Raw genomic sequence first — 20,976 nt, 5'->3', positions numbered from 1 at the left:
AACCTCTGCCTCTTGGGTTCAGGAGGCTGAGTAGCTGGGGCTACAGGTACACACCACCATGTCCAGCTAATTTTTTGTATTTTTAGTAGAGATGGGGTTTCACCATGCTGGCCACGCTGGTCTCGAACCCCTGACCTTGTGATCCACCCGCCTCTGCCTCCCCAAATGCTGAGATTGTAGGCATGAGCCACCGCCCCTGGCCGAAAAGACTGTTTTAAAGCTTCAGGTGAACTGTAGTCCCTGTCTCCATGCCTGCTGGCAGTAGGTTTAAAACCATTGTGTCTGTCAGTTATTGAGTATGAGTTGAGCCTGATGTATGTGCCAGGTGCTCACGTGGTGAGGGGAGGAAGAGTGCTAGTCTAGTGTTGAGGGGCACAAGATAGTTGCAGACACAGCATCTTCAAGTCATTTTTTTTCTTGTGACCATGTAGCTACTATGCTTGTTAACATTTAGTGAAGCATGCATGGCTCTGTGCTCAGCCATTCCGTCTTCACAACATCCTTAGTAGCAACTTGACTGTTGTTCTCCTTGTCTAACAAAGGAGGAGGCAGTCACAGAGGGGCTAAGTCACTTTTAAAGTACCCATGGCTGGTGAGAGGTGGCATGAGGATGGATGGAGTCGGGATCGAGCCCCGGCAGCGTGCTCCATGGCCTGTGCGTTCACAGGAGAGGAAACTCATACAATTATTCTTTCAAATCAAGAGTTTTAAAGTGAGTTAGTTTTAGTTTTTTATTTTGGGTGGGAGTGAGCTAGGAAGTAGAATTTCACTGAATACTCTGGAAACTTGTTTATGTTTTGTCGAAAATATTCTGCAAATTTAGAACTAAACTGGAGGATGGCTGTCTATGCGAAGTTTAGGCACAACTATCCCTGCCATGCCTGAATTTCTGTTAGGTGATATAGGTTAACACTCTGGAACTTCTTTTTTCCTAGCAGCAAAGTTTGGTAAATTTTCCGGCAAAGATGATGGCTCTAGTTTTAAAGCAGCGTTGCTGTCAGGCCCTCCTGGTGTTGGCAAAACCACCACAGCTTCCCTGGTGTGTCAGGTGGGTGCTTTGTCGCAGTGTGGTTGGACAGAACCTCGAGTGGTCATGGCTAGGAGATAAAAGTGTGTACCCACATGTGTGCCCGTGTGTGTGTGGTGTCTATATATAATCTGTGTTTATTTTTCTAAAATAAAACCTTTAGAACCTGTTTTGGTTCTGGTGATGTTTGTAATTTTAATCCTTTTAAAATATTGGTAATTAAAGTAATACGCAATACTTACCTATGAGCGAGGCAGCGTGCTAAGCACGTGGGTGTATTATAGATAACAAAAACATTTATTCTAGACTCTGAAAGATGCAAATATCTTAATGCCCTTGAATAATTCTATGTACTGAATAATCTGTACTGTCATCATCCACACGTGTGAAATGAAATAGGCTTAGGGAGGAGGGTGGAGGCCCAGTTTTCACCCAGGTGGCGCGACTCAGGGTTCTTCTCTTCAGCACTGTGTGGTCCTGCCTTTGTTCCTGTTGTCTCTATTGCTGCTGAATCCCTGTAGACAACAGGAGAACTTGACTTGCTTAGGTGCTAGAGCAAATCAGAGTTCATGTGTTGGTATCAGAATGATGAAACACCAGATTAGAAATTTATTGCTGGATTTCTCAATCCTCTGCTGCATAAGCTTGTGGTTTCTTTTGGTATTTGTTGTATGCATCTGCATAAAATTTAAATAAAAATTTATCTGTTTTCACTGTATTTATAAATATTAATGAAAAAGCAAAACAATATTTTTTCCCTAGTCCCTACAGTTATGAACACAACTCTTTTTCTCCCTTTATTATTATCATTATATTTTTTACAAATTAAGGCATAAGCTGATCAGTTTTGGGAAATGAATCAGAATAACTTGAATTTTCCTGATTTCAGAGGAAAATTGTTTATTGGGATAGCGTCATGACAAAGAATGATTTAACTTTATAAATTATCTTAGGATTACTTTTTGGTATCTTATTTTATTTTTTTGTTTTGGGACACAGTTTTACTCTGCCGCCCAGGCTGGAGTGCAGTGGCACGATCTCGGTTCGGTGTAACTTCTGCCTCCCAGGTTCAACTGATTCTCGTGCCTCAGCCTCCCGAGTAGCTGAGACTACAGGCACGCGCCACCACACCCAGCTAAATGTTTTGTATTTGTAGTCGAGATGGGGTTTCACCATGTTGGCCAGGCTGGTCTCAAACTCCTGACAACAAGTGATCCATCCGCTTTGGCCTCCCAAAAGTGCTGGGATTGCAGGTGTGAGCCAACACACCTGGCCGGTATCTTATAATAGATTAATTCTGTGTCTGATATTATTGTTGGGATTATTATATTTAATTCTTTTCTTAGGACTTTAAGAAGTAAATTTAGTAAAATTGCTTGTTTGAATATACTCTTCCAGATTAGTGATTTGTCAGCTGAAGTTTTGAGACTAAATTTATTAGTATTTATATGTGTATGTTATATGTATGTATATGATATTCTAAAAATGTCTAATATTGTAAGGCATACTATAGTTAATCTCATTGTCTGTTAGTATCATACTTTATATTTTTACCTATGGTTTTTTTATGTGATGTTTGTACCTTCTGACTTTCTTAACTGGCCTTTCTTGGCGGGGGTGGTGGAGTTAATTCGTATTGTGCCATCAGTGGTTTCCAATATTTTGATTAGGAATTGGGATACAGCTACGTGGAACTGAATGCAAGTGACACCCGGAGTAAGAGCAGTTTGAAGGCGATTGTTGCTGAGTCACTGAACAATACCAGCATCAAAGGCTTTTATTCAAGTATGTGGCTTTTTGAACTGCTGTTGTTGTTATATAAGAAAAATATGTTCATTTCAATGTTCAGTAACCAGTGTTGAACACAGGTTGTGTGCCAAACACCCTACTAAATTCTGGGGCTAACGAGAGAATAAGACAGTCCTCTGACATCATTCTTATGGGGTAGACCTTTCGTAGGTCTTGGAGGTTTCTGCGAATGTGATAAAAATGTGTACATGCACATATTTATGCATTTTTCACATGATTTTAGAGGATTCACAGGTGAATCCTGTAAAGAGAGAAAGAAAATAAAAAAACTGTATGTAATACAGTGTGACTTATTACTTCATTACCTTATTAACCTCACTCTGTGTATGTATGTAATAAGGTATGTAATATACAGTGAGGTAATAAGGCCAGCAGATGAAGAAGTAATTATGCTTGGGGCATTGAGTAAAGGGGTGATAATTGTTTTGAAAGACCTCAAAGAATGAGAAAGAAAACCATTTGGAGGTGGAAGAGGTCATTGCAGGCAAAGGTAGTAGAAGAGAAGACAGTGTGCAAATGCCCACTGTGTTTCAGGTTGTAGCTAGTGGTTCTCTATGCCAAAGTTCATGGAAAATAAGATGCTCAGGTTAAGGACCGCACAGTGCCTGTTTAGAGTCATCTATGGTGTGTTGTTTTGTCACCTGAATTTTTGGTGCCTTCACGTTGTTCAAAAGAATTTGCTCAGGAAATGTCACTCTTAGACATGGCTGTTGGGAGGGTGGATTGGTACTACTCTGGAGAGCAGTCCGGCAATATTTCTCAAATTACACATACCCATTAGGCCAGAAATTCCAATTGCTGGAATTTAGCTATTATTTTACTTATATATGTGCAAACTGGCATATATATGCCATATAGATAAGGATAGTCATTTAGTACGACATAAGAGAAAAAAGCTTGGAAGCATCCTATATATTTCATTAATGGTGATTAAGTAAAGTGTGATACAAGTGTAGGATGGAATATTAAATTGCCTTAAAAAATGAAGTGTTCTATATCTTTATTCAAATGAAGTGTTCTATATCTTCAAAGAATGAATCACCAAAATACATAAAATGACAAAACTAGCCGGGCATGTTGGTTCACACCTGTAATACCAGCACTTTGGGAGGCCGAGGCGGACGGATCACCTGAGGTCAGGAGTTCAAGATCAGCCTGGTCAACATGGTGAAAACCATGTCTCTACTAAAAATACAGAAATTAGCCGGGTGTGTTGGTGTGCGCCTGTAATCTCAGCTACTCGGGAGGCTGAGGCAAGAGAATCACTTGAACCCTGGAGGCGGAGGTTGCAGTGAGCCAATATCGCGCCATTGCACTCCAGCTTTGGCAACGAGTGGAACTCCATCTCAAAAAACAAAACAGGCTGGGCGCGGTGGCTCAAGCCTGTAATCCCAGCACTTTGGGAGGCCGAGACGGGCGGATCACGAGGTCAGGAGATCGAGACCATCCTGGCGAACACTGTGAAACCCCGTCTCTACTAAAAAATACAAAAAACTAGCCGGGCGAGGTGGCGGGCGTCTGTAGTCCCAGCTACTCGGGAGGCTGAGGCAGGAGAATGGCGTGAACCCGGGAGTCGGAGCTTGCAGTGAGCTGAGATCCGGCCACTGCACTCCAGCCCCGGCGACAGAGCAAGACTCCGTCTCAAAAAAAAAAAAAAAAAAACAAAACAAAACAAAAAACTCAGTTGCATATTTTTATGCACATATGTGTAGAATATCTTTTAAAGGATGTGTAAGAGACTATTGTTTGTCTCTGGGAAGGGAATTGGGGTCTGCAGGGGAAGGGGTGGCAGGGAGAGTTTCTCTTTGCTGCATATTCTTTTTTTTTCTTTAGCAACACTCTGAAGCCCAGTGCTGCATATTCTTGTAGCTTTTGAAGTTTAATATCTGTTACATAATTTTCTACAGAGCAGCAGTTTTTGAGCAATTGTTATTTTGTTTTTGTCTCATCCCATTGCTCCTCAACCTGGGTCAGATGGAGCAGCCTCTTCAGTAAGCACGAAACATGCTCTCATCATGGATGAAGTAGATGGCATGGCAGGCAATGAGGATAGGGGAGGAATTCAGGTAATTCAAGTGCTGTATTTTTGCAGTTTCACTATTGATAATTTAGATTTTTAAAACATTGTCATTCTCTCATGGCAGTCAAGGCATGTTGCTGAGGAGATTTTTAGAACCTAAATTACCTTGTGTGGTATTTGTCATTTTAAAAATAATTATTCTTGTGTTGCAAACTTGCCTTTCAGGAATTAATTGGCCTGATAAAACATACTAAAATTCCCATTATTTGTATGTGCAATGATAGAAATCATCCCAAGATTCGCTCTCTGGTTCATTATTGTTTTGATCTTCGTTTTCAAAGACCTCGGGTTGAACAGATTAAGGTATGATGATTAAAATTTTTTTCCCATCACACTAGCCTATTTATTTAAGGGTCAATTTTTAAAAGTACCTGATAAATATTTTTAAAATATCTGATTATATGAGTTAAAATCATTGAGGACTCCTCCCTTGTCAATTTCAGGGTGCTATGATGTCTATTGCATTTAAAGAAGGTTTAAAGATTCCCCCTCCAGCAATGAATGAAATAATTTTGGGAGCCAATCAAGATATCAGACAGGTAAATTAAATATATATTACGTAACAGTTGATTGTTTTAGGTAATGCTTTCAATCTTGTAAGGGTGGGGAGCAACAGGATTTTCCTGTCTTGACGTTGTCTTATTTGTGATTGTTTTAGGTTTTACATAATCTGAGTATGTGGTGTGCACGAAGTAAAGCATTAACCTATGACCAGGCCAAAGCTGATTCTCTCAGAGCCAAAAAGGATATCAAAATGGTAAAATAAATTTCCATGTCTTAGTTACTTTCTTAAGTCAAAACACTTCTTGTTCGGTAGGTAGTTTGATAGAAATAGTTATTATAGTTCCTTGATATGCCTGTGGAATCCAGGGATATATAGTAAGAAGTACAGACAGCTGCTAAAAGTGTTTCTAATTCAAATGAATTTTTTCTCGAAGATTGTCAGTGTCTATTATAAATTTTGAGAAAGGGATAAATTTTAAATTATACTCATGCTTCAACAATTATAAAATGGCTTTTCCAGAGTTCCTTATGTTTGACTTTCATGTTTGGAGTGGTTTTGCACTGTTCAGAATAATCCATGTCAAATGGTTTAGTTTAATGACCTCTCTGAAACTAGAGGTATGTGTCAGTTACCTCTGTGTTGTATTTTACCTAGTTGCTAATCAGAATTTATAGTTAGAGCAATGATTAAGCAGGTTCTAAAAAAGTTAATACACTTTATTTATTTAAATTTTCAAAACTTTTGGTAGAGACAAGGTCTCGCTGTGTTTCCCCGACTGGTCTTGAATTCCTGGCCTCAAGCGATCCTCCTGCTGTGGTCCCCAAGGTGCCGGGATTACAGGTGTGAGCCACCACGTCTGGCCTATACGCTTTATTTTTTAGAGCAGTTTAGGCTCAGGAGTTTGAGACCAGCCTGGACAACATGGTGATCCACACCCGGCCTATGGATTCAAAATTGAGTGGAAGGTACAGAGTTCTCATATACTTGATGTCCCCCTCACACGCACAGCCTCTCCCACTGCCAGCATCCCCTACCACAGTGGTATATCTGTTATAATCGATGAACCTACAGTGATACCTCATTATCACCCAGAGTCCATAGTTTACATTAGCATTCCCTCTTGGTGGTGTACATTGTATGGTTTTGACAAATGTATAATGACATGTATTCATCATTATAGTATCATACAGAATAGTTTCACTGTTCTGAAAATCCTCTGTGCTCTACCTGTTCATTCTTCCTTTCCTCTCTCCTCCCTACAACCCCTGGCAACCACTGATCCTTTTACTGTGTTTATAGTTTTGCCTTTTCCAGAATGTGGTATAGTTGGAATCATGTAGTATGTGGACTTTTCCAATTGGCTTCTTCCACTCAGTAGTAGCATAGAAGGTTCTTCCATGACTCTTTTTTTTTTTTTCGAGTCAGAGTCTTTCTTTGTCACCCAGGCTGGAGTACAATGGTGTGATCTTGGCTCACTGTAGCCTCCGCCTCCCGGGTTCATGTGATTCTCTTGTCTCAGGCTCCTGAGTAGCTGGGATTTGTACAGGCACCTGCTACCACACCTGGCCAATTTTTTATTTTTAGTAGAGACGAGGTTTTACTATGTTGGCCAGGCTGGTCTCGAACTCCTGACCTCAAGTGATCTGCCCACCTCAGCCTCCCAAAGTGCTGGGATTACAGGGGTGAGCCACCATGCCCAGCCCCGCCATGTCTTCTCATGGCTTGATAGCTCACTTCTTTTTATTGTTGAATAATATTACATTGTGTGAATGTACCACAGTTAAATTGTTTATTCACCTACTAAAAGGACATCTTGGTTGCTCCCAGCTTTTGGTAATTATAAATAAAACTGCTCATAAACATCCATGTGCAGGTTTTTGTGTGAACGTAGTTTTTAATTCACTTGAGTGAATACCAAGAAGCGTGGTTGCTGGATCGTATGGTAAGAGTATGTTTAATTTTGTAAGAAACTACCAAACGGTACAGTTTTGCATTCCCACCAGCAATGAATGGAGTTCCTTTTGTTCCGTATCCTCGTTAGCATTTGGTGATGTTAATGTTTTGAATTTTGGCCATTCTAATAGGTGTGTCCCTCTTTTTTTTCAGGGCCCATTTGATGTTGCCCGGAAAGTGTTTGCAGCTGGAGAGGAGACTGCTCACATGTCACTTATGGACAAGTCAGATCTCTTTTTTCATGATTATTCAATAGCACCCCTCTTTGTCCAGGAAAATTACATACATGTGAAGCCTGTAGCAGCAGGGTGAGTGTCCAGAGCTGGTGAGAGGCATGGTTAATATCCTCCCAGCACCGTGAAGGAGGGACCTGGGGTGTGGAGAGTGAGATAATCCAGACTGATTCTTTCCTGCAGGGGTGACATGAAAAAGCACTTGATGCTTTTAAGCAGAGCAGCAGACAGCATATGTGATGGTGACTTAGTGGACAGCCAGATCCGGAGTAAGCAAAACTGGAGTCTTCTGCCTACGCAGGTGAGCAGAGAGCTCTCCCTAAAGTGCAGACTGTGCTTTACTGAAAAGAGAACTAAATAGCTTTTAGCTCCTGTACTTATTTTATTTTATTTTGTTTACTTTATTTTTGAGATCGAGTCTTGCTCTGTCGCCCAGGCTGGAGTGCAGTGGTGCGATCTTGGCTCACTGCAAGCTCTGCCTCCTGGGTTCAAGAGATTCTCCTTCCTCAGCCTCCTGAATAGCTGGGACTACAGGTGCCTGCCACCATACCCAGCTAATCCTGTAGTTATTTTAAATACTAGATAAATGTTATGGCTCTTGTGGCAAAAATACAGTCTGTTACAGATTATAATACTCTGTGGTAACTCTTGTCTGTTTCTTAACCTGGCCTTATGTTTCTTTTTTCTTTCTTTCTTTCTTTTTCTTTCTCTTTCTTTTTTTGAGACAGAGTCTCGCTCTGTTGCCCAGGCTGGAGTGCAGGCGTGCGATCTCGGCTCACTACAAGCTCCACCTCCCGGGTTCATGCCATTCTCGTGCGTCAGCCTCCTGAGGAGCTGGGACTACAGGCGCCCGCCACCACGCCCAGCTAATTTTTTGTATTTTTGGTATCGACGGGGTTTCACCGTGTTAGCCAGGATGGTCTCGATCTCCTGACCTCGTGATCCGCCCGCCTCGGCCTCCCAAAGTGCTGGGATTACAGGCATGAGCCACTGTGCTCAGCCCAATCTGGCCTTATTTATCTATATTTCAAAAATTTTTTAATGTAAATGGATACATAGAAATAGGAATGTTAGATTTTGGTTGTAAGATGTGAATCAAAAGTTTCATTTGCTGTGTTTTAACTTAAGAATCCTTGTTTTTTATTTTTGGTCATTCTTGGCTCTCTCAGGTGGTCACTGAGTAGCGGCTCCTAGAAGCAGTGCAGCTAGGGCAGGCCAGCAGCCATGTCTCTGATGCATTCATTCAGATTTTCGTCTTCCTTGCTAAAAAAGCAGTTTTATATTGGGTACTATATTTAGGTTGAGATCTTTAACTCAAAACAGAATTTGGTAGACATTTGTAATTAAGAGAGTTATTTGTTCTTTTTGACTTTTGTATAGTTATACAGGATTATTGGCCTGAGTAATAAAATAAGCAAGGCACTTCCAGAAGGCCTAATGCTTCTCTTGATTCTACCCAAACATTGCTTGAAAACAAGAAACAAAATTTCATTCTGGAGACACAGAACTTTTTATTTTTATTTTTGAGACAAGGTCTCACTCTGTCACCCAGACTGCAGTGCAGTGGTGTGATCATGGCTCACTGCAGCCTTGACCTCCTGGGCACAGACGATCCTCCCGCCTCAGCCCTGCAAGTAGCTGGGACTATAGGTGTGCGCCACCATGCCAGCTAATTTTTGTATTTTTGTAGAGGCGGGGTTTCACCATGTTGGCTGGGCTGGTCTTGAACTCCTGGGCGCAAGTTGTCTGCCCATCTCCCAAAGTGCTGGGGTTATGGCATGAGCCACTGCACCTGGCCCAGAATCTTTTCTTTTATATTTTGTGTGTTTAGTTTTGTTTACTTAATAATTGTACCTCAAAGGCATAATGTGTTAACACAGGAATACGTTAATGTACAAAAATACTTCCAAAAGTGTTCTCATAACAAAAAGTTAGAGAAAATCTCCAGGTCTAGCAGCGGGAGAATGATGATGATGAATCCTCTTAAGGAAATAATTATAGCCTTTAAAACTATTTGCAAAGATTGTCTAATAGGAAAAAGTGCTTGTGAGGGAATTACTAGAATAAGCAGTATACAAAATTTATGTAGACTATAATTCCAGTCTTTAAGAAAGTGAAAACGCTGGACATAGAAGACATCTAAGGATACATTTTTTAAAAAATTTTCTCAAGTGCCAGTTTAATGGACTCTAATCATTAGTCTTTCTATGCTTTAATCTACCTATGCTGTCAATCATTTATGTTAAAAACCATCATATCCCTCTTAAGTAATTATTTGCTGTGACGTTGTGAGGTAACTGGTATGTTGAGATTAGTTGCTTGAGGAGGCTGAGTTGGCGAGATGATCTCCCTGTGAGCCATAACACGTCAGATCAAGGTGTGTACCACAGTCTGTTGTTTTCTCTGGGAGAAGTTTCCCGTACCAACAGATCAGAGTTAGAGAAAGCATCTGACTGGCCTGTAGGTAGGTATTTGGGACAGTGTTGCTTTATCTTCCATAGACTGTTTGGAAGCCAATAACTGTTAAAGAAGTAACTTTGTACTGAACATAAATTCGGGACTGCAATTGATTTTTTGCAGGCCATTTATGCCAGTGTTCTTCCTGGAGAGTTGATGAGAGGGTTCATGACCCAGTTTCCCACCTTCCCGAGCTGGCTGGGGAAGCACTCGTCTACAGGCAAACACGATCGTATTGTTCAGGACCTGGCCTTGCATATGAGTCTCAGGTAGGTGGGATTACTCTGTTTCGGGTATTTTATCGATTTGATGTATTTGGCCTTTATCCAGTAACAATCATGTGAGTCAAAAGATTTGTGTTTTAGTTTTTATTTTATTGCTAACTAGATGAATGATCCTAGATAAGTTCCTTATATTTTACGGGCCTGAGTGTTATCATCTATAATCAGTATAACACTTGTTTTACCACTTAAAAGGATACTTTGGAGAAAAAAATGGTAGATGTCATAATTTAAAATTTTAAAGACTGCATAAGTCTGAGATGGCACTGTTATTGTTATTATGCCTCTTACTAGTGGGAATAGCTTCCCAGCTTCAGAATAACTAATCGGAAAATAATTGAACTATTTAAAGAAACAAACTGTTTTTTACCAATTTTCTCTAGTAGTAAACTGACCTAGTCATGTGGGATTGGAAATAACAGTTTAGCATGCAATAGGAGGAGGCTGCTCACATCACTGAAAACGAATGTGCTTGGAAAAGTTTAAGGAAGTTCAAAAATACTTGCATTTGGTACAATTTTGTTGAACTTTAGAAACTTGGAAAATGTGCATACACATAAATATTATGGATTCTTCTTTTTTTTTTTTTTGAGACGGAGTCTCGCTCTGCCGCCCAGGCTGGAGTGCAATGGCCGGATCTCAGCTCACTGCAAGCTCCGCCTCCTGGGTCTATGCCATTCTCCTGCCTCAGCCTCCCGAGTAGCTGGGACTACAGGCGCCCGCCACGTCGCCCGGGTAGTTTTTTGTATTTTTTAGTAGAGACGGGGTTTCACCGTGTTAGCCAGGATGGTCTCGATCTCTTGACCTCATGATCCGCCCGTCTTGGCCTCCCAAAGTGCTGGGATTACAGGCTTGAGCCACCGCGCCCGGCCTCTTCTTCTTTTTTGAGACAGGGTCACACTCTGTCACCCAGGCTGGAATGCAGTAATGCGATCTCTGCATTATAGTGAATTCACAATTTTTAAAGTAAATTAAGACCTCCCTACTTTTTAACCCAGATCAAGTCACTGAACTTTTTTGTAGGTCTGTTTCTCTTTAAAAAATGCAAGTGTGATCTTATTATTGGTTCGTAACCTTTTTGGGGTCATAGGTGCCTTTGAGAATCTGAATGCTTTGATTTTTATGCCCCCAACAATGCACAGATCCACAAAGAAAACACTTTTACGGGAATTACAGATTCCTGAGGTTAAGAACGCTTGGTTTAGGTACACTAAATGGCATCTTTGACTTTTCTGTGAGTCTACTAGAAAATGATGATGCTGTAAACATTGTAGGAGAACAGTTTTGGAAATGGTTTCATGATTTTTGGGGGTAGTATGGTTTAGGGTCTCACACTACTTCCTTTAAGTTCTAGCGTGCTTAATTATGGAAGACAATGTAGAGGAAATGGATGAAATTGAAATAGGAGAGTTTTAAATACTCTTTGTCTAGGTAATAGTTGCGAGGGTGAGTCTAGATTTCTGATCAGGAGAAAAGCTGTGGCTTCTTGTGGTTCACACATTCAGTTCCTTGAAGGCAGGAGCAGGACCCATAGATAATTTGTAAAGAATCATTTCTTTCTGCTTCTGATGCTGGTTCTGATACCAACAGCTTTTGAGGTTGCTTGTTTAAAATACGTATACAGACTGGGCGCGGTGGCTTACGTCTGTAATCCCAGCACTTTGGGAGGCCAAGGCGGGCGGATCACCTGTCAGGAGTTTGAGACCAGCCTGGGTAACATGGTGAAACCCTTTCTCTACTAAAAATATAAAAAAAAGTAGCTGGGTGTGGTGGCTGGTGCCTGTAATCCCAGCTACTCGGGAGGCTAAAGGCAGGAGAGCCTCCTGAACCTGGAAGGTGGAGGTTGCAGTGAGCTGAAATTGTGCCACTGCACTCCAGTCTGGGCAACAAGAGCAAGACTTCGTCTGAAAATAAATAAATTAAAAAAAAAAAATGTATGCATATAATTGCCTGGTTTGAAGATAGAGGCAGCTGTGTTGGAAAGATTTAGGATGGTGGCATTTGAAATATTATTTTGTTCAGTAGCTTTCTGTCTTTAAGAAGTGACAACATTTAAGAGAGAAAGAAAGTCATTTTATGATAACATTCTAGTTCTCAGCAGACCAGAGACTGTTTCCCTAAACTTTCCTCTGGCCAGTGTGGATCACTTTTTGATTTTGTGGGAACACTCTGCAATTTTCTTAGATTTGGGGAAAAACCAGTTCTAGAACTGAAGATTTCAGAGTAGCGGTTAGGAAATGGTGAGGGAAACATTCATATATGATTTTGTATGTTATAATCAGAGACCAAAAGGTGTTACACACATTCACACACTTGAGATAGGGAATTTCATTGCCTTCTACTGATGCTTTTAATATTTTGGAACTTGGAACGAGTCATATTTATGAACATAAAGAAACATCCTGTTGCCTGGGCCTTAAGAGTAGGGTAGAATCCACATTTGTTTTTCAGTCACTGATGTGGGTAAGTAGAAAACTTCCTTTGGGCATGTGATGTGTACCCATTACCCTCATGCTGTGGTGCTGGGCTTTCCAAACTACACCAGCTGGCTGTCAAGTAGTAGGCGTTCCATTCAGCATTATTGAAATTGGATTGAACTCTGCCTGATTAACTCAGTGCTGGTATGCACAGTATGACTTGAGTTGATACTCTGCTGTTGACTATGTCTTTTTTGTTGTGGTTTCAGAACTTACTCCAGCAAAAGGACCGTCAACATGGATTATCTGTCACATCTAAGGGATGCACTTGTACAGCCCTTGACCTCACAAGGAGTTGACGGGGTACAGGATGCTGTTGCACTTATGGACACATATTATTTGATGAAAGAAGACTTTGAGAATATCATGGAAATTAGCAGCTGGGGTGGCAAACCTAGTCCCTTTTCAAAGCTGGATCCCAAGGTAAATCATGTCACTCACTGGTTCTCCATCACTTTCTAATACCAGGTTTGTACTGACAGTCCTTCAGAGGTGTTTTAGATGCTTTATAAAAAGATTTACTTCTTTTTCCCCTTAAATGCTTGTTGCTTCTTATGACCTATATTTTCCATAGATACTATTTGAATGCAGTATTAAGAGTAGACTTCTGGACTTGACTTTACAATTTGTATTTTTATATTTGCTTTATGCTCAGTAGAAAAACAAGAAGTGAAATTTGAGGAGCAAATATAAATATATTCTTTATAAAGGGTGAGAGGATGAGCCTAGGGAATTAAAAGTTGAGCTGTGAGCTCTGGTGGTAATGGGTCGTAAAAATAAAATGTGTTTATTGGCTGAGGATTTGTATAAATTTTCTTAGCCTACCTAATCTGTGGATTCAGCATTTATTCCAGTTGGATAATCTTCCCTGTAATAATATATCCCTGCTTTTCTTATAATGAGCACAAAAAAACTAAAGTGAGACATCATGAATATGTAACATCCAGTACCCAACTCTTGCACCTGCATAATGAATGCGTTTAGAAGACTCAGTCTCTCTAGTTTCCCCTCTCCAGAATTTTGACCCGACTTTATGGTTATCAGTAAATTCTCACAGCAGACATCTGTTGTTAGAATTCATGGACTAATTCAGGAATTATGATTAGAAGCTTGAAGGTAAGACTTTCAAGTTTCGTAGTATTTTGAAGTAACTACTACTATTATTATGGAAAAGGTATCTTGTGTTTTGTGGAAATTAAAGGCCAACTTATATCTTATGATGAGCTCCCCCCACTTTTTTTTTTCTTTTTCTTTTCTTTTCTTTTTTGGAGACAGTCTCATTCCTTTGCTCAGGCTGAACGGCAGTGGTATGATCTTGGCTTACTGCAACCTCCACCTCTCAGGTTCAAGCGATTCTCCTGCCTCAGCCTCCCAAGTAGCTGGCATTACAGGTGTGCTCCATCACGCCTGGTCAAGTTTTGTATTTTTAGTAGAGACAGGGTTTCCCCGTGTTGGCCAGGCTGGTCTCGAACTCCTGGCCTTATGTGATCTGCCTGCTTTGGCCTCGCGAAGTGCTGGGATTACAGGCATGAGCCACAGCACCCAGCCAAGCCCCTTTTTGATTTACTGATTCACTGACTAACTTTGCTTACTACTTTGTAGAAATGTGGAGAATGCTGAATAGGTAAACGTGATGACTTGAAGTGACCTTTTGTTTGTTTGTTTGCCTAAAGTTCCCAAATACTTTTTTTTTTTTAGACAGAATCTCACTCTGTCACCCAACTTGGAGTGCAATGGCACGATCTCAGCTCACTGCAACCTCTACCTCCTGGGTTCAAGATTCTCATGGAGAGGTGTGAGCCCGCCGGCCTTCAGTCTTTTTTGTCATGGGCTCTGTTAAGAATGTTATGAAAAATACGGAACTTATCCATAGAAAAATGCACATACTTAGATTTACATGTATATACATAAATACTTTGCAAACAGTTGCAAGGGGCCCTCAGGGTCTCTTTAGGCTTCCAGAGTTTAAAATAATTGTTTGGGACTTAGATTTTTAAAAACTCCATCTACTCCTTTCATGTAGGTGAAAGCAGCCTTCACAAGAGCTTACAATAAGGAAGCCCACCTTACTCCATATTCACTTCAAGCTATAAAGGCATCTAGACACAGCACAAGCCCATCCCTGGATTCGGAATACAATGAAGAGTTAAATGAAGATGACTCTCAATCTGATGACAAAGACCAAGATGCTATAGAAACTGATGCCATGATCAAGGTAGTATTTTAAGCCACTGACAGGAGAACCTCAAAATAGATGATCTTTCCTTGCCTGGTGAATAATAGGGCCTTTTCAGCACATGGCAGAATAAATTGAAAATACTTCTAAGTTTTTTTGTTCATCATGGTTGAGGGTGGAGAAGGTAGAGATTTCATTTTTATAAACAGTTTCTTATAGTAGTCGAAGAACCAAACGGCAAGAAAATGGGCCATGATTTTGATGGCCATATGTTCTGTTAGAAGAAGTACCATTTTTATTTATCTGGCCATTGGTATATGCTTTCAAGAAAAATGTTTTTAACAAAACAGTTTCTTCTGTTGTGTATGTTTTGCTATAGCCACTAAACTGCTTTGTAGAAGCTTCTCAGAGCAAAACATTCTTGTCTTTTGATGGGAAAGATGAAAGCCAACTGTGGTATCAGCCTGCTCTTTACAGCTGGTTGAGCCAAGGAACCTCGTCCGATCCTCCCCTGTCCTTTGCTGGGTGTGGTGCTGCTTGCCCTTCGTTTCTGTTTTCTATATGCAGGAGTGGGAATAGTGGCCTTCTTCACTGTGGCTCATGTAGACCCTAAGGGGTGGCCTCCCTCTCTCCCTCTCTTCTGCTTTCACAAAATGACTGTGTTTACACCTCTAATCTGAAACTGAAAGAAGAGGAAATTCTTCATCTAAACATTACCCTATTTGTCAATTATCTCTTGCTTATTTTGTGTTTTCTAAGTGTACCTCTGTTCTAAATCCAAGAAACTGCCTTACATGGGGAACAGATCTTAGTTCTAAATTCTAAATACTCTCTCAGTTTTTACTGCCAGCTTTTAAAGGCTGTAAGTAGCGCAGTTGTTGCTTGAAAGTAAGCGCTTCATGGGTCACAGTAGTTCCAGATCTTGATGTTTGCAGCCTCCCTTCTTTAATTAAGTTGCAGGTAAAGATTAGATTTGTTGTAGAGATGAACTTATTTCATTTACTCATAAACACAGCTATTAACTATTTTGTTATCTTCTCCCTCCCCCTAACAGAAAAAGACAAAACCTTCAAAGCCTTCAAAACCAGAAAAAGATAAGGAGCCCAGAAAAGGAAAAGGAAAAAATTCGAAGAAATGAAACAATTTTTCACTAGCGACAGCCACTTTTTACTCTCCCTCCTGGCCAGTCCAGCTGGTCTAGAGAAAGCCTTGTTTTTTCCCAGAGCAACCATGTTTTAGCATAATGGGATGACCTGGTGTCCCATTATAAATAAAGGGTGGTATGGCTAGAAGGGTATGAGCAGTAGGCTTATGTACACCTCTTATAGAGGTTGATAGGACTGCTTGGGTCCTCTACTGTCCCTTGTCAATCTAGTTAGATGTGCTTTTGAATGACTGTAGAATTGGAACTAGAAACTACACCTGGGCCTTGGAGTCAGATTTTAGTTAATGATATTGAGCCTGGGAGCAGTAGTACTAAGGCGTCTTTTGTAGGCTTAAGAATTTATCCTAATGGCCTTTATAGGACCAATGCTGATTTTTTTTTTAAAGGTAGTTCCTATTATGTGGTGAAATTTTGTAAATAAATGATTACACAAAACAGTCATCACCTAGAACTGGGTATTCTTTGTACATTGTCAGATATCTTTCAAAATATAAATTAGGAATAAAAATGTTCCACATGATACATGTACAAATTCTTTTTAAGATTGTCATCTTGTACAGCAAAATATTATGTTGGTATATTACTTCCTTATTAATTTGCAAATGATTGAATTAAAAAGCTCACTGTATTCCTTACTCACCTGTTGTGTGAAACATAACATTGGCAGTCGAGGAGTCAGAACTTGGGATTCCCAGCCTCACTCCCTCTGTGTGTGCTGACCACGTCTCTGCTGTGAATCGGATTTCAAGGAGAGGTCTGTTATGGGACTTTGCAGTGTGGGGGGCTGCAGAAGATTCTCAGACATTCTTATTCTTCAGGAGTCTCAACCCATCAGGTTCAAACCAGTAGGAACCAGGCTGGGTCAGGCTCTTAAGTTCACTAGGGTGGGGGACAAAATGAACATTGGCTTTCATTCACTTTGCCCCTGGGAGATCTAGTCCCGTCCTGTGATGGCTTCCACAAACCCTGTTGGAAGTTTGGGTTATTCCTATAACCGAATGTATTGAGTGGCCCTGAGGCTGTGGACCTAGCCTAGAATTTAGATGTCTAGCTATTTTTTAATCTTGTTGGTAAATGCTCAGAGGTCTGTGCTACCTCTGTGAGGTATATACTAAAATGAATGTAAAATAAGGATCGTATTCCATGCTTTACGGAACTGGTAGTCTTGTTTGGGTGATGAGACAAAGTTCTTGAGTCATTTAAACTGTATTTACCAGTGTGAAAAATGTCCTTTTTGGAGATTAATTCATTATGGAAATAAAACATTGCCTAAGCCCTTGCCTGCTGAGTCATGACCCTGTCTTTGTTAAAGTCTGTCTTGAAACTTTTCTGGTTTGGGAAAGGTTTTCTCACCAGTAGGGTGAGGCTGGCTTTCCTATTCATGTTCCATTTCTATGCCTTTTGGATATGCAAGTCTTGTCTCCCTAGTTCTTCTGCAGCCCCCAGGGGAGGGACTTGAATCTCTATGCAGCCAGGATGCGGCATAGTGTCCTTCACTTGTTCATTATGATTTTGTTTATAATTTTAAATGTTTTAAACACAAGATTGGGATAATATGTGTGTAAATAAATAGCATTTCTTTTAGAATTAGAAATTGTAAATACGCCCTTTATGAGGATGGCATAGGTCTGTCTGATTCCTCTTTTAAGCCCTCGTGACCATGAGGTGAATGACTGAGATTCATGGAAGGAGGCAGTTGGTGGTTCTGCAGCAGTTTGGATGTGAATCGGAATGGTCTGCATTGGGGTTGAGTCTTCATTGGAGCCACCAGTGATGTGGTCTTTTGGAGCCACTTGATGCCACGTGGTATCTTTGCAGCATAAAACTATATACTTGGATGGCCGAATAGGAACAGCTCCAGCCTCCAGCTCCTAGTGTGAGCGACACAGAAGACGGGTGATTTCTGCATTTTCAACTGAGGTACCGGGTTCATCTCACCGGGGTGTGTCAGACAGTTGGCGCTGGTCTGCGGGTGCAGCCCGATGAGTGAGAGCTGAAGCAGAGCGAGGCATCGCCTCACCTGGGAAGTGCAAGGGGGAAGGGAATTCCTTTTCCTAGCCAAAGGAAATTGAGACACATAACACCTGGAAAATCGGGTAACTCCCACCCTAATACTGTACTTTACCAAGGGTCTTAGCAAACGGCACACCAGGAGATTATATCCCACACCTGGCCCAGAGGGTCCCATGCCCACGGAGCCTCCCTCATTGCTAGCACCGCAGTCTGAGATCTAACTGCAAGGCGGCAGTGAGGCTGGGGGAGGGGCGCCTGCCATTGCTGAGGCTTAAGTAGGTAAACAAAGCCGCTGGGAAGCTCGAATTGGGTGGAGCCCACCACTGCTCAAGGAGGCCGGCCTGCCTCGGTAGACTCCTCCTCTGGGGACAGGGCATAGCTAAACAAAAAGCAGCAGAAAACCTCAGCAGAGGTAAATGCCCCTGACAGCTTTGAAGAGAGCAGTGGATCTCCCAGCACAGAGGTTGAGATCTGAGAACGGACAGACTGCCTGCTCAAGTGGGTCCCTGACCCCTGAGTAGCCTGACTGGGAGACATCCCCCACTAGGTGCAGACCGACACCTCACACCTCACATGGCGGGGTACACCCCTGAGACGAAGCTTCCAGAGCAAGAATCACACAGCAACACTTGCTGTTCAGCAATATTCTATTTTCTGCAGCCTCCGTTGCTGATACCCAGGCAAACAGTCTGGAGTGGGCCTCAAGCAAACTCCAACAGATCTACAGCTGAGGGTCCTGACTGTCAGAAGGAAAACTAACAAACAGACAGGACACCCACACCAAAACCCCATCAGTACGTCACCATCATCAAAGACCAAAGGCAGATAAAACCACAAAGATGGGGAAAAAGCAATGCAGAAAAGCTGGAAATTCAAAAAATCAGAGCGCATCTCCCCCTCCAAAGGAACGCAGCTCATCGCCAGCAACGGAACAAAGCTGGACAGAGAATGACTGACGAGAGAAGAAGGCTTCAGTTGATCAAACGTCTCAGAGCTAAAGGAGAAACTACATAACCAGTGCAAAGAAACTAAAAACCTTGAAAAAAGAATGGATGAATGGATAACTAGAATTATCAATGCAAAGAAGACCTTAAAAGAACTGATAGAGATGAAAACCATAACATGAGAACTATGTGACAAATGCACAAGCTTCAGTAACCGACTCAATCGACTGGAAGAAAGAAAGAGTATCAGCGATTGAAGATCAAATGAATGAAATGAAGCGAGAAGAGAAGTGTAGAGAAAAAGGAGTAAAACAAAATGAACAAAGCCTTCAAGAAATATGGGATTATGTGAAAAGACCAAATCTACGTCTGATTGGTGTGCCTGAAAAAGTGATGGGGAAAATGGAACCAAGTTGGAAAACACTCTGCAGGATATCATCCAGGAGAACTTCCCCAACCTGGTAAGGCAGGCCAACATTCAAATTCAGGAAATGCAGAGAATGCCACAAAGATACTCCTTGAGAAGAGCAACTCCAAGACACATAATTGTCAGATTGACCAAAGTTGAAATGAAGGAAAAAATGTTAAGGGCAGCCAGAGAGAAAGGTCGGGTTACACACAAAGGGAAGCCCATCAGACTAACAGCAGATCTCTCGGCAGAAACTCTCCAAGCCAGAAGAGAGTGGGGGCCGATATTCAACATTCTTAAAAGAATTTTAAACCCAGAATTTCATATCCAGCCAAACTAAGTTTCATAAGTGAAGGAGAAATAAAATCCTTTACAGACAAGCAAATGCTTAGAGATTTTGTCACCACCAGGCCTGCCGTACAAGAGATCCTGAAGGAAGCACTAAACATGGAAAGGAACAACCAGTACCAACCATTGCAAAAACATGTCAAAATGTAAAGTCCATCAATGCTAGGAAGAAACTGCATCAACTAGCAAGCAAAATAACCAGCTAATATCTTAATGACAGGATCAAGTTCACACATAACAATATTAACCTTAAATGTAAATGGACTCTGGTCCAATTAAAAGACACAGACTGGCAAATTGGATAAAGAGTCAAGACCCATCAGTTTGCTGTATTCAGGAGACCCATCTCACATGCAGAGACACTCATAGGCTCAAAATAAAGGGATGGAGGAAGATCTACCAAGCAAATGGAAAACACACACACACAAAAAGCAGGGGTTGCAATCCTAGTCTCTGATAAAACAGACTTTAAACCATCAAAGATCAAAAGAGACAAAGAAGGCCATTACATAATGGTAAAGGGATCAATTCATCAGGAAGAGCTAACCTAAATATATATGCACTCAATACAGGAGCACCCAGATTCATAAAGCAAGTCCTTAGAGACTTACAAAGAGATTTAGACTTCCATACAATAATAATGGGAGACTTTAACACCCCACTGTCAACATTAGACAGATCAACAAGACAGAAAGTTAACAAGGATATCCAGGTATTGAACTCAACTCTGCACCAAGCGGACCTAATAGACATCTACAGAACTCTCCACCCCAAGTCAACAGAATATACATTCTTCTCAGCACCACATCGCACTTATTCCAAAATTGACCACATAGTTGGAAGTAAAGCACTCCTCAGCAAATGTAAAAGAACAGAAATTATAACAAACTGTCTCTCAGACCACAGTGCAATCAAACTAGAACTCAGGACTAAGAAACTCAATCAAAACCGCTCAACTGCATGGAAACTGAACAACCTGCTCCTGAATGACTACTGGGTACATAACGAAATGAAGGCAGAAATAAAGATGTTCTTTGAAACCAATGAGAACAAAGATACAACATACCAGAATCTCTGGGACACATTTAAAGCAGTGTGT

General features: G+C 41.2%; 1 protein-coding gene across 1 annotated transcript in view; it reads left to right on the top strand.

Annotated features, from left to right (window-relative positions):
- The window catches only part of RFC1 (replication factor C subunit 1), a 79,073-nt gene extending 61,629 nt beyond the window's left edge, over nucleotides 1–17,444 (top strand). Inside the window, 12 exon segments of the mRNA XM_033214009.1 lie at nucleotides 936–1,048; nucleotides 2,698–2,812; nucleotides 4,811–4,902; nucleotides 5,082–5,219; nucleotides 5,360–5,455; nucleotides 5,575–5,673; nucleotides 7,528–7,682; nucleotides 7,791–7,908; nucleotides 10,188–10,333; nucleotides 13,032–13,245; nucleotides 14,846–15,037; nucleotides 16,053–17,444. Of these exon segments, the coding sequence (XP_033069900.1) occupies nucleotides 936–1,048; nucleotides 2,698–2,812; nucleotides 4,811–4,902; nucleotides 5,082–5,219; nucleotides 5,360–5,455; nucleotides 5,575–5,673; nucleotides 7,528–7,682; nucleotides 7,791–7,908; nucleotides 10,188–10,333; nucleotides 13,032–13,245; nucleotides 14,846–15,037; nucleotides 16,053–16,136 (1,562 nt within the window). The 3' untranslated portion in view covers nucleotides 16,137–17,444.
- Nucleotides 17,445–20,976: the final 3,532 nt, after the last annotated feature.

Source organism: Trachypithecus francoisi, unplaced genomic scaffold (genome assembly GCF_009764315.1).
Source record: "Trachypithecus francoisi isolate TF-2019V2 unplaced genomic scaffold, Tfra_2.0 Lachesis_group1, whole genome shotgun sequence".
NCBI classification, from domain to species: domain Eukaryota; kingdom Metazoa; phylum Chordata; class Mammalia; order Primates; family Cercopithecidae; genus Trachypithecus; species Trachypithecus francoisi.
Note: the sequence above shows the minus strand (reverse complement) of the source record. Positions and strands in the feature narration are given on the sequence as shown.